The sequence below is a fragment of the Centropristis striata genome, chromosome 11 (genome assembly GCF_030273125.1).
Source record: "Centropristis striata isolate RG_2023a ecotype Rhode Island chromosome 11, C.striata_1.0, whole genome shotgun sequence".
Lineage (NCBI taxonomy): Eukaryota > Metazoa > Chordata > Actinopteri > Perciformes > Serranidae > Centropristis > Centropristis striata.
In genome coordinates, this window is record NC_081527.1 from 13,469,612 (window position 1) to 13,481,937 (window position 12,326).

At 41.8% G+C, this 12,326-nt stretch overlaps 2 protein-coding genes across 10 annotated transcripts in view; one reads left to right on the forward strand and one right to left on the reverse strand.

Annotated features, from left to right (window-relative positions):
- LOC131980729 (eotaxin-like) overlaps positions 1–12,326 on the forward strand; it is a 226,883-nt gene that overhangs the window by 98,505 nt on the left and 116,052 nt on the right. The gene's annotated exons all lie outside the window — the stretch shown is intronic.
- epha4b (eph receptor A4b) overlaps positions 201–12,326 on the reverse strand; it is a 103,085-nt gene continuing 90,959 nt past the window's right edge. For 2 of the 4 annotated variants that reach the window (XM_059345017.1, XM_059345020.1), the window contains 5 exons: positions 9,534–9,743; positions 6,487–6,636; positions 6,147–6,340; positions 4,304–4,444; positions 201–4,081 (listed from right to left, as the gene is read on the reverse strand). In XM_059345017.1, the coding sequence (XP_059201000.1) occupies positions 3,982–4,081; positions 4,304–4,444; positions 6,147–6,340; positions 6,487–6,636; positions 9,534–9,743 (795 nt within the window). In that variant the 3' untranslated portion in view covers positions 201–3,981. The remainder of the gene's footprint in view (positions 4,082–4,303; positions 4,445–6,146; positions 6,341–6,486; positions 6,637–9,533; positions 9,744–12,326) is intronic. The other 2 variants (XM_059345018.1, XM_059345019.1) reach the window with 2 other exon arrangements.

Genomic DNA, 12,326 nt, shown 5'->3' on the forward strand with positions numbered 1-12,326 from the left:
AACACTGTATTTGAGATCAAGCAAACCAACCCACATAGCTAACCTTGATAGGGTGAATAGTGACACAAACCTGGAGATTTTGAGAGTTGAAGCCAAAGTGGGGGTATGACCTCTGTATTTTTAAAATTCCTAAAGTGGATGTGTTGAATAAGCTTGTAAAATGTCAGGTCATTGTCACAATATCCATATTTTTTTGAGGGATACTTAAAATACCCTTTTCTGATCCTGATATTGCATGAGGAATGTTGCCCTTGAAAACAATTTTGCGTACCGGAATTTTTGGCCATCCACATCCACAATCTAAATCTTATGACTCAAATAAATAAGAACAATTCTGACAATTTCTCTATCAGCTTTTACAGGTAATGAGCTTTAGGGTTCATTATAATACTTTCAGAACAAAATTACTTTGCTCTGGTTGTGGGAATCAAAGTGAAGGTGCTGTTGGAGGTCTCTGGGATGTTTAAAACCAGGGTGTTGATGTGAGGTCATCTTAAACACAGATAAATACTACCTGTACATACAATTTACTCTTAATATCGCCTCTATAGGGCAACAGAAAAGAACAATAGTTCAGTAAATAAGGCATCTAAAAGGCCAGCGGTCAAGGGTAGTCCGCTAGAGTGAAATCATAGAGTTAGCAAGAGTAGAATGTACTAAAAATTTCTCACTCTCCGAATTGTATACATTTTTTGGATTGTATTCTGGAACAAGAGGGCGGGAAAGCACAAGTAAAAAGCCTTATAGTGATTGAAATTTTCATTCTGCTGCCCACTCCAGTCCGAGTCCGACTGACAGCTTTTGCCCCTTAGTTGCTATTGCCATGCCTGTCAAGCTTTCCAATCTAAAATGACACATTATAAAGTTTATAATAAGAAAGACTGAGGCCTTGATCACACCAACATGCCACACTAAAATGTGTTGCCAGCAAAATCATTGATTTATAGCCTTATAGTGGTTTAATTTTTCACTTGGCTGCCCCCTCCAGCCTGCCACTGTTCTAAATTGGCACATAATAAGGTATACAATGAAAATTCACATTTAAAAAAAAAATGCTGGATCCTTTTTGACAAAAGCAGTTACTCACTGAATATATTTTTTTCTGGCTGCATTAGTTGCTGTAGTTAGATAGCTAAACTAGTTAGGCTAACTTTAGCTCCATTTGAGTCCATGAGTTGGCTGAAAATGTTCCCAGCTCGCTTTTCAAATTTAAAAAACATTTTTACCAGTACCAGAGAACCAATGTTTTTGGCAAACATAATGGTATATCACATAATGTTGGCTGGGATTGCTAGGGTGTGAACTTAAACTAAATCCAATAAAGAGTAGGACAATAGATAATGTTAGCTTAAACTCTGATAGCATCCGAGACTAGCTTTACCTCAGTGGAGAAACACAACACAGGGAATGAACTAGATGTAAACTGAGCTTTTGTTTCCGTAACCTTTAACCCTAAAAAATAAATTATACCAAGTTAATGATGTGTACCTTGGCCTTAGAAGTGCTGCTCTATTACTATTGTAGATGGTTAGCTGGTTAGCCCAACATGCTAACAATTGCAGTTTACATTAGAACAGACAAACACACTGTTTAATCCTTTCCTTACACCTTTACTATTGTATATTGGTATTAGGCCAAGAAACACTATTGCTACATGCAAAACCACTTCAGCATGTGGAGAAATGCAAAGCTTGACAGGTCTGCCATGCCTAGTTATGGTTTCTGAGCCATGATAGAACAATTCCTGCTTTAGGAGGGCTTCAGCGAATGTTCAATTTGTAATGTCAGTGGATGGACTGCATTTATATAGCACTTTTCTTTTGGAAAGATATTTAATATGAGGACATCTCTTATCTCAACCTACCTCTTTCCACCGGTACCTTACCCAAACAAGCAGATTTACTAGTTTTGTAGGCGGACACAGGCTTAAAAAGTGCATGTAATTACTGTTTAAGGGAGGTATGCAATTTAAGCCAGTGTATCAACAAGGAAAGTCCATTCTACTCATTCTAACGCTATGGTAGAAACTGCAGTCACTGTCACCTGTCATTCAAAGCTGAAGCTTTGCACCATGCTACATTCCTTTATTCAGACCAACGAATCACCTCCCTTCACTTTTCACCTGTATGACCCGCCCCTGAACGAGTACTTCAGAAATCTCTTTTTCACAATAAAATTACATCATAGTCATCATCATCATTATCATTACAAACATTCTAACATTGGAAATCAACACTGTACATATTTTACACTATGATACAATCATATATTCTGTACTTTATGCCACTGTTGGTCCTATAGAGTACCACATATATTAAAACTGGGTTTGGGAATACACTAAAGCAGGTTCAGTGCCATTAATGCAGTGCACACAAAGAGGGCCCCATCATATCTAAGCTTGTATTTGATGTGATAAGCAGCAGTTTCCCTCTGATAAGGAAAAACCAACAAATCAATTTATTTGCCTTTTGCTGTAAACATTGTTTTGTAAATTTACCTTATCAGTATAAGTTTGAAACTAGGGAATCTTGAAATAGGTTAGCATGACTGATAACAAGAAAGTGAGAAAGTTCAAGACACATAAATTATCTTTTTTTTAAGCAAAGCTTACCCTCTCGTGGTGGCACACCTGAAAATCAACACAGCGTATATTTCATCTTGTTGAAAAAAAGGTCCATTCCAAAGCTCCTTTTCAACAAGCAGACTATTTGAAAAAAAACACCGTAATTACTGTGACTGGCCATTTGTTACAATCCAGCTATAGGAACTGATGAAAGGACAGAGTATAGTAGGAATGGAGGTATGTTGCCCAGATGAACATTTTAAAGGTTACTGTACATGGCACAACACTGGAAAAACAAGGTACACGTTCTTAACAGTGTCAACTCTATGATGACCTTGGCATCACCTTTGCTCTACACAAAACACTTTAACTTTCTTAACACCTGAAATATGGGAAGGCAAACTTTTGGGCTGAAATATTCCCAACAACATCATTCTGTAACAGCTGAATGGACAATGTTGTTTGAAATAGCCAGTCAGTCATGGAAGAGAAAAATGTATCTGTGCTAACTGCAGCTTTCTGCTATTTCTTTGCACTCAGTTAGTGCACGCAGACTAGCAAAGGAGCTGTGTGTAGTTGCTATGGAAGTGTGTCTGAGAGCAGTCTCTAGGGAAGCCCTTGTCCTGGTCAAATACACTATTTAAATGAATCATACTCCGATCCTACATGAGCTAGCAAAATCTACATCCCTCTCTATCTCTAAAGGTCCAGTTTTCTTTTCCCCTCACCCCGCACATTCATGTCATTCATTATCTTGGCTTGCTAATTAGCTTTCTGTATACAGAGAGCAATGGAAGGGGCCATACAGGTACTAGGTAATAACTCCCATTAAGGTTGAGCCATATAAACCTCACCACCAATACAAACGTTAGGTCCATCTCTACGGTTGTGGGACACACAGCCCATATAAACATATATCTACACATATACATAATGTCTGACCCTTTTTAAACTCTTCAAGGTGAAAACTCAAAATGAAAACAAAATGACGGTAAAAAAACAACTGTACACCTCACAGACAGTGATGATAATTATATTCTAATTTGTTTGTTTTTTTTGTCATTTCTTTTGTTAAGAATATTTTTTTCTTTTGTTGAGCTGATATGATGTGAAATGGTCTGGGATGCTATAGATGTGGCCTTGTTGTTGGACGTGTGTCTCTCTGTTGCTCCATAATGGTGGCTGTGTTGCTGGGACTCTGAGTGCGAAAGCCGGTAGTGCCCATCGAGGATGGGAAGAATGGTGAAACTGCGAGAAGGTGAAGGAGTCAAGCGTCAATGTTGTCTCCATCTCAGTGTGTCTTAAGATCAATGGAGGTTCGAGCACAGAGTATCCATAACAACTCCATTTCAGTGGGGAAACTCTTCACAGGAGCATCCATTTTGGCTCTGTCTCACTGTGTGTTTATGTGGAAACTGTTATACTTGGACATGCGTCCCCTGGGTCTGCAGGCTCTGCACGCTGGACAAAATCTTCTTCTGGTGGCCGGCAAGATTCACCCCCATCTTAGCCAATTCACTACAAGCAAGACAAAAGGCAGACAAAAATATTGATTAATGATAAATATTGATTAAAAATTCACATTGTCCCACAAGCAGCTGCTGAGGTTTCATCAAGATACTTGTGTAAATCCCCTTTTTTAATTCTAAATGACACTCAAGTCGAATAAAGTATGTCTTACTCTGACAATGTTGACCTTTTGAGTGTTTAATTTAACTGGGATGAGTCACCAGTCTGTACCTGACACTGATGTAGAGGATTGAGTCCAAGCTGACATATCCAGCACTGGAAAAGTTCTCCTTATACTGGCCCATCTTGATGGCCTCCAACCACTCATCCACTGTGCTCACACTGAACTCTGGGGTGGACGGGTCCTCCCTGCTGGGATACAAAGCACACTCACAACTCAATGAAATGTTGTCATGTTGAGTGGCTAAATAAAAATTTCTGATTGGTCCTGCCCTCTGTCGTTACAGTTGCTATTGATTCTATCGGCCCAATTTAAACCATCTATAGAGCATGGTGCTAAGTGCATGGTGCAAGTGCATTTAGGGCGTGTCCAACTCCAACTCCAACTGTCCACTTTTTCTATTTAAACGGAGCATAATCTGGGCACGAAGTAAGGCACAAGGAGAAATAGGGCTGTGTTTAGTCTCTTAATTAATCATAGGTGTGTTTTGGCCGTAACACAAATTAATCCAATTCAAAGTGTCATTTCCCATTCCCTTTTAAAAGCCAGGTGTGCCTGCACCTGGCGCATTGCTATTTAAATGGAGGATTCTGCAAATTGGAAGAAGGAGCAAACCCTCTGCCTCTGCCATCTACCAACCCCTCTGTCCCATCAAAACCTCCATTTGACTGCATATGCACAGACCTATTTAACTGAGGAGGAGGAGGACTGCTGTGCATCTGTGAGTGTAACAAGCAGAGTTGTGAATCATCTTACTGTCAGAATAATGCAGCCTTTAAATAGCAGAACAAATACTGCACCATTGGCTTCAGATCAGGTTTTTGTTGGTCAATACCACAATCTTAAGATAGCAGTATGCCAACAATGTGCCTGACAACACCTTATTTAAAGAACAACGCTGAGAGATCAGCTTACTTTCACCATATGCACGCTGGGTGTGACAGTGACAACTGCATCAGCCTGAAACTAGCAATGGCACTTGTGCTGTGTGAGATAGGGCCCTGACTCTTGTTAGGGCATTCAGAAGAATAAAAAGTGTCAGCAGCACACTCGAGGAGCCAGCTAATGCTCATTCATAGTGCTTTATCTGCATTTGGAATAGCTTTAATTCTGCAAGAACCGCAGCATGACAGACTCAAATCCACCGAGAAAAGAAAACATAAACCTTAAACTTAACCTACCCATTAGTGGGTAAGTATGATTAATGATTCATCCCTTCGCTACCCCCTCCAGTACCAGCGCACATGGCTTTACTTGTCAGACCCTTTGACTTGTTTGTTTCCTTCCTATTGCTGTAAATTGTTATAAATGATCTCTGCTTATTCATTCACAAACTTGGTAAATACCTTGCATACAACATGCATTTACATACAGTGCTGTGTATGCCTCAGTTAAAGCCAGGCCATAAAACCTGTGTATAAGACTCTTCTTTCAAGTCACATTGTTCTTTCTGTCTTTTCAGATGTGCTGGATTTTTTTTTATTGTTCTCTGTTCTGAGAGTCTTGTGTCTTATTAGAAGGTGACTGACACATTGTCTCTCTTTCACACTCTGTATGTATATTAATATAAAAAGTAATGATATCTATGGATGTGTGCAATACAACTAAGGAGGCAGGGAGTCTAAACTTAGAATGAGAGACTATGGCTATGTCTGCATTCATATCCTTTCCACTGGCAAATGTTACTTTGCTGAGAAAAGATAAAGATGTGATATTACTAGAAAAAAATGACATTTTCCACTTTGCACAGTTTTCAAAACTGACAAAGTAGATTAACAATGTAGATCTAAAGCAGTGATTATGTCTTCTATGTACTGCCCTATAATCTAATCTATAATGTGTCAGTGAAAGTGTTGAATTTACAACTTTAATTTACAGCTTTCTCCCACTGACCATGCTGAGCTGTTGGCCAGCTCTCTAAGGCTGGCTGGGTTTCTGATGAGCTTGTCCAGGATTGTGACAATCTGTCCAAACTTTGGCCTGTCGCTGCGTCCCTTCTCCCAGCAGTCCAACATGAGCTGGTGCAACACCACAGGACAGTCCATAGGAGCGGGGAGACGGTAGCCCTCATCTATTGCTTTGATCACCTGCAGGGAGAGAAGGTCAAATATCAGGATCTGGAATCAATACATGAGAGGGAAATAAAAATGTCCAGGAAAATTTGCTTTCATAGTTAAGAATTGAACTGAACGTTGGGGAAAAAATAGTTCAGATCAATGTGCTTGTGACTCACGTCCTGGTTGGACATCTCCCAGTAGGGTCTCTCTCCGTATGAAATCACCTCCCACATGACGATACCGTAACTCCACACATCACTGGCTGAAGTGAACTTCCTGTAAGCTATGGCCTCTGGAGCCGTCCATCTGATGGGGATCTTACCTCCCTGGAAGCAGAAACACAGAACACTCTTACACTGAATACCTGGATGTGTGTTTTAGTCTGTAATGGTTAGATTATATAAAGATTGCTTTATTGGTACGCAGGGCTGTAGTTCTCCAGTCCAGTCTCTGCCTCGAGACCACCTTTTTATGAAGTCTTTCCCATGTCACTTGCTGAACTTAGAACTGTCTTGGCCTCGGGCTCATCAATTTAGACCAAATCCAGTTGTTTCTGGCTGCTGATTTGGGATCAGTTGTACAGAAAGTTTGCTGATTCTACCAACATGATGCGTTAGATAAGTGTGATGTCAGAAGATAGGTCAATCTTGTTTATAGATTCTAGATTATTTATGTCCATTCTAACTCCTTAATCAGTATATTAGCTTTGGAAGTACTCGATTGCCTACTTTGGTCTTGAACAGAACAGGGATTTGCTCTGGACTCTGTCTTAACTTGGTGTGGCTGCCTTCTGACTTGATCCTGACTTACATTTAATAGGCCCAGCTCCTGGACTTGACTTGGACTTGTTTAAGATGATCTTGACTACCTCTAGTTAGTACATTTGTGGCTCTGATAAATCATGAGTAGGGCTGACACAACCAACTGTAAGATGGTGGCTGTGGAGACGCTCGTTGCAGCACTTCCTTTAAGAACGGAGCAGTGAGACTATAAACCAACTCCTCTCTAATCTGCTCACAACATAGGCTTACTTCTGCTTCAGTGTTTATTTATACACTTGACTTTCCTTTTTCCACCTTTTTCTTCTTCCATGCTTTGTTGTTGATGCACAGATCAAAAGGAAAAGCCCACTGTATAGACACAATATGCAGTAAGATACCCCGCCTCTCGCTCTCACTCTGTGTAGCACGCACACACACACACACACACACACACACACAGCGTACCTCTATAGGGCTTGGTTCAGCTTTTTAACATGCGGCAGCTGCCTCTGCACCACCTAGCATTCCCCATCTCTGCTTGGTCAAAGTCAAATAAAAGACAAAGCTGCCAAGTCACTCGGCACTGTACTTTTGTTTCCACCACCCCCTGTCCACCCCTACGCCATCCTCTTTTTTTCTCTTAAATGCTCTCACTGGATCCTTCCCCTGCCTTCCCTTATTCTCTCTCTCTCTCTCTCTCTCTCTCTCTCTTTCTCGTCCTCCCTCGATCTCAGTCTTATTTGATATCCACTCCTCTCTCTCTGTCTCTTCCCCATCTCCACCTCGGCCTCTCCCTTTCTCCCCCCCTTCATGCCTGCAGCTCTCCATCTAGGTCTCCTGACATCAGTGGGGGTGTGTGTGTGTGATTGCAATAGAGCAGTCAGCGGCTGATACACTGCTCCCAGGGCAATGCTAATGCCATATTAAAAATAACATCCCCAACACTTCCTATGAATATGAATAATGCCATCTCCTTGTGGGCATTTTAGATGAGTTACTCCGCAGTGGTTTAACTCACTGACGTTTGAGTTTATTCATTCTCTCTGTGCTCTGTGAGGGGATGGTGATGTTACCAAAGACTTCTTTCATTTGTCTATATATATATATATAGGCAAGACAGGAAGTTTCTGTGTATGCATTCATCCCATGTGTGCGTATTTCATCAGTTGCATGTTGTGACTCATACAAAACTTCAACTGTTTAAAAAAACAACTGCACTGTGTAATGAAGATTTAGTGCCATACGTCTTTGCCTGAGTCATCCAAATGACATTCTTATCAGGTTAGGGGCCCACAGGGGTGTCAGGTCTTTCTGCACATATGGACTCAAACTAGCTCCCTCCAGGCACTCATGGGACTGCTGTTTCCCCGTGTGTTTAGAGTAATTCAAATATTCAGCTCTGATTGGACAGTTATTTTCCTCCATTTCTATTATGGAAAACAAACAAACTGCCTCATTTCCTGAGTGATGTGTTTTCATGCATCATTTAAAGTAGCTTGGTAAAGTTATATCTTATTAAACTGGGAAGCTGTTTACTGTAGTGATCAGTTTTACCCACATTTGTTTGAAGTGCTTGTTGTGATTCCTGTGGGAATCGAAATATTATGCGATTGGTTCACGCTGGGTTTTTACTCTCCCATTTCTGAGGAAATTTACATAAACTTCTCCACATTTCCCCTTTGGCCAGTCTTGAACTCAGAGAAAATGCCAGAATGTTGTTAGGTTCCATTCACAATAGAGAGCAACCTGTTGGGCCCATAGACTGTATAAAATATGGGCGTAGTGTCTGTGATGTCACCCAAAGGTTTCTGAAGAGCTGTTGTGAAGGTAAGTGTGGTGGCTCCACCTAACTCCTGGCATCCACCTGTTACTCAAAGCAGCTATTCCCTTAATTATGCATAACTTTAAGCCTTAATATAATTTAAACGGGTGAGTTATTTATAACATTCACTCCCGTATACTTGTCATGAATGGGAAAATTAGCTACAGAGAACAAATCCTTTTTTTTTGTACCAGGCTGTTCTGCTGTAAAGTTGGACATTTCAACATGGGAGTCTATGGGAAAATTACTCAATTTTGCAGTCAGCCTCAAGTGGCTACTTGGGGCACTGCAGTTTTTTGGCACTTGTGCATGGCTTAATTGTTCTTTTCTGGGGGTTTTAGCCCCTGAGGTTGCTGCTTAGTTGTTTGAGTGCATATGTGTGAATGGGGAAAATGCCTGAATGGATCCAAGTGAAGTGAGGGTGTGGATTGTAAAGTGCAAGAAAAAATGACATGCTCTGCTCTTTTTCTTTGGGTCTGTTTGGGTCCACTATGTTTTGGATCAGGTCTAGTAATCATGGGGTCTATGTGGGATTTGGTTTTGGACTGAATCTAACAAATGTAGAGGTCAACTGGTGGATTAGCTGTAATTAGCGACAACATTTGTTCATGACATCTGCAGCAGGCAGAGTGTGTCTTACCCTTGTAGTGTAGGCAGCCTCCGGGTCGTCCTCCAGAACTCGACTCAGGCCAAAGTCAGACACCTTACACACCAGGTTGCTGTTGACCAGGATGTTTCGAGCTGCCAGGTCTCTGTGAACGTAGCTCATGTCTGACAGGTACTTCATACCTGAGGCGATGCCACGCAGCATGCCGACCAGCTGGATCACCGTGAACTGGCCGTCATGTTTCTGGAGAGAGAGAGACGAGGAGAATTAATACACAGCACAGAGTGTAAATGGTGACATTAAGCTGCATCAGGGGGGGGTTGTGGTGATTAGGGTAAAGTCCTTTAACAACCTCAGCTGGAAGTGAAAGTTCAAGCCAGGATTCAAGCGTCTGTGATGGCATAAATCCGAGCTTCTGAAGTGACTCTGAGCAACACTGTGAATCCCTTCCAGCCCTCACTAACCCTGCCATTTGACCTCTCTGTGGAGGGTGGCAAGCAGAAGATGAATTTCTCCACCCAGGGATCAATGGAGGCTCACCAAAAAACCCTACTTGCAGAGGATTGGATCTGACAGAGCAGACAAAACTTTCCTCTCTAACACTGACCGTTTGTGCAAGCAGAGCTCACTGGATTTCAGATTTGAGCTGTCTTTGGCAGAGAGCAGAGCCTGTTGATCGATGACGGTCCAGCTCACCTTCCTGTGCCAATTATTTCTGCCCTGGGCCAATGGTCCCCGTTAAAAAGCCATCCATGTTATCAGTCACCCTCTCTCCTTTATATCATCTCTCCTTCCCTCTGTCTCTTTGTTCTCTCCATCCATCTCTGTCTGTCCTCAGTCACTGTCTCAGAGAGAGAGAACTCTGTATTACTTTGACTCAGTCTCCATCTATCTATCTATCTTCCTTCATCTTTCTACATCTGTGCACCCCCTCCTCCTCTCGTCCCCTTCCTCTATCGTTCTTTCTCTCTCACTCCCTCGGCAGCTGTGGAGTAAGTTAATTAGCCGGTGGTTTTGTGAGATGCTGATTGATTGGACTGTCTAACAAACCTACAGACTTCCTCTATCAATCTGCCCACCACATTGCATTACCGGGAAGGAGTAGGAAGGGTGGGCAGGGCAGGGGGACGAGAGGAGACAAATGCGGGGCAGAGAGGTTGGACAAGGAGATGAAGGAGACAGATGAGAAAGGTGACGATGGAAAATGAGACTTTGTGGCAAATTTTGGCATATCACTTAAAGGTATAGTCCAGATTGTTTGTAGTGGGGTTGTATGAGGTACTTATCCACAGTCAGGCTGAATCCCATTACCACCCTTTACCCCTACCCCTTCCGCCTTTTTTTGCGCGTTCATGTGATGGGTAGGGCTGTCTCAATTCTCATTGGGTTAGGGTTAGGGCTGAAGCCAAGAAATGAAGCTTCCAAATGACCACACTGGAAAGGGAGGGCTTTGAGGAATGTAAGATGTTCATGTTGTACTTTGTTGTAAGCTATGGCTAGCATGCTATCAATTGCCCGCTAATGTTTGCACGGTAGCTTGCCCGTATCAATGACATTGCATTTAAACAAATCAAATAAATTAAGGATACTCATTTTAGTTGGTCTCTCTCAACAGCGCCGAGTTGGGATGGTCTTGCTAGCCTGCTAATGTTAGCATGCTAGCTCGCCTGCTACATAAGCGTGCTAGCTCGTCTGTATAAGACAGACGTAAGAAATAGAAAATGGCCAAAGCAACAGACATCACAACTTGTGTGGACAGCATTTTGGATTGTGTTGACATGACTAAAATTGAGGCTTTTGTTAACATTAAGTCTGAGCATAAGCGATGATGATAGATGGGTGTCTCATTTCTTAGGAGAACAACACTCTGTGTTGAGGGGCAAAGGGAAGACAGACAGAGGGGTAGGGGAAGGGGTAGGGGAAGCGGTGGTAGAGGGATTTAGCCTCAGTGTGTTACCTACAGTAGCTGGCGTTTGGCATGAAGCAAGCAGTACAGACACAGAAGCTAAGCAATGTACTGCTGTGAATGGGGGCAGAAGCCAAATGTATTTTAGCCATCCAAAAAAGGCCCATCTAAAAATATCAATATAATTTTAAGTGTATGCTATATTTAGACAGCTCTTTCCGATGGGGGAACTGAAGCTTTTATGCTCTCTTAAAAAATCCACACTATCCCTTTAAGTTCTTACTAGAAACCTGAAAGGAAACACTGACTAAGAGGAAGGATAGAGAGGCTACTGCAGGTAGTAACAAAGAGACTGAACAGTGGTTTTGTTATTTCTGAGGGACGACTGCTTAATAAACGGTGAGCGTAATTAAAGACACATATGGATGCTCTGAGCACGGATGAGTTGTAAAACCCATAAAATTCCATAATTATATTGAGCCACTGCGGACACTCTTTATGACCCTCATTACAATACATACTGTAACACACAACACGCATGTGTATGTGTGAATGTGTGATTTTGTGTGTGTGTGTGTGTGTGTGTGTGTGTGTTTGAGGCTATTTTTTATCTTGTCAGATTTCATTTCATTTTGCTTCAGTGTTGCTGATAGGATTGGTGTCTATTTAGCGACGGGCCTCTCATCACAGGCTTAATGGCTTTGGAGCACTGCAGTGATTTTACTGGCTGACAAACAACTCTGAATATGAATCAGGGGGACTTTGAATGTGAGGCGCACCAGGGCTGCAACAAGCTATTCATCTGGGTGTATAGCGAAATCCAATTCAGGGCTGCGCAGCTTAATCAATACCGATACGTTTGCTACTCCTGCTGCATATTTTGTATGAACATGAATCATGAATCACACATTTATCAACAT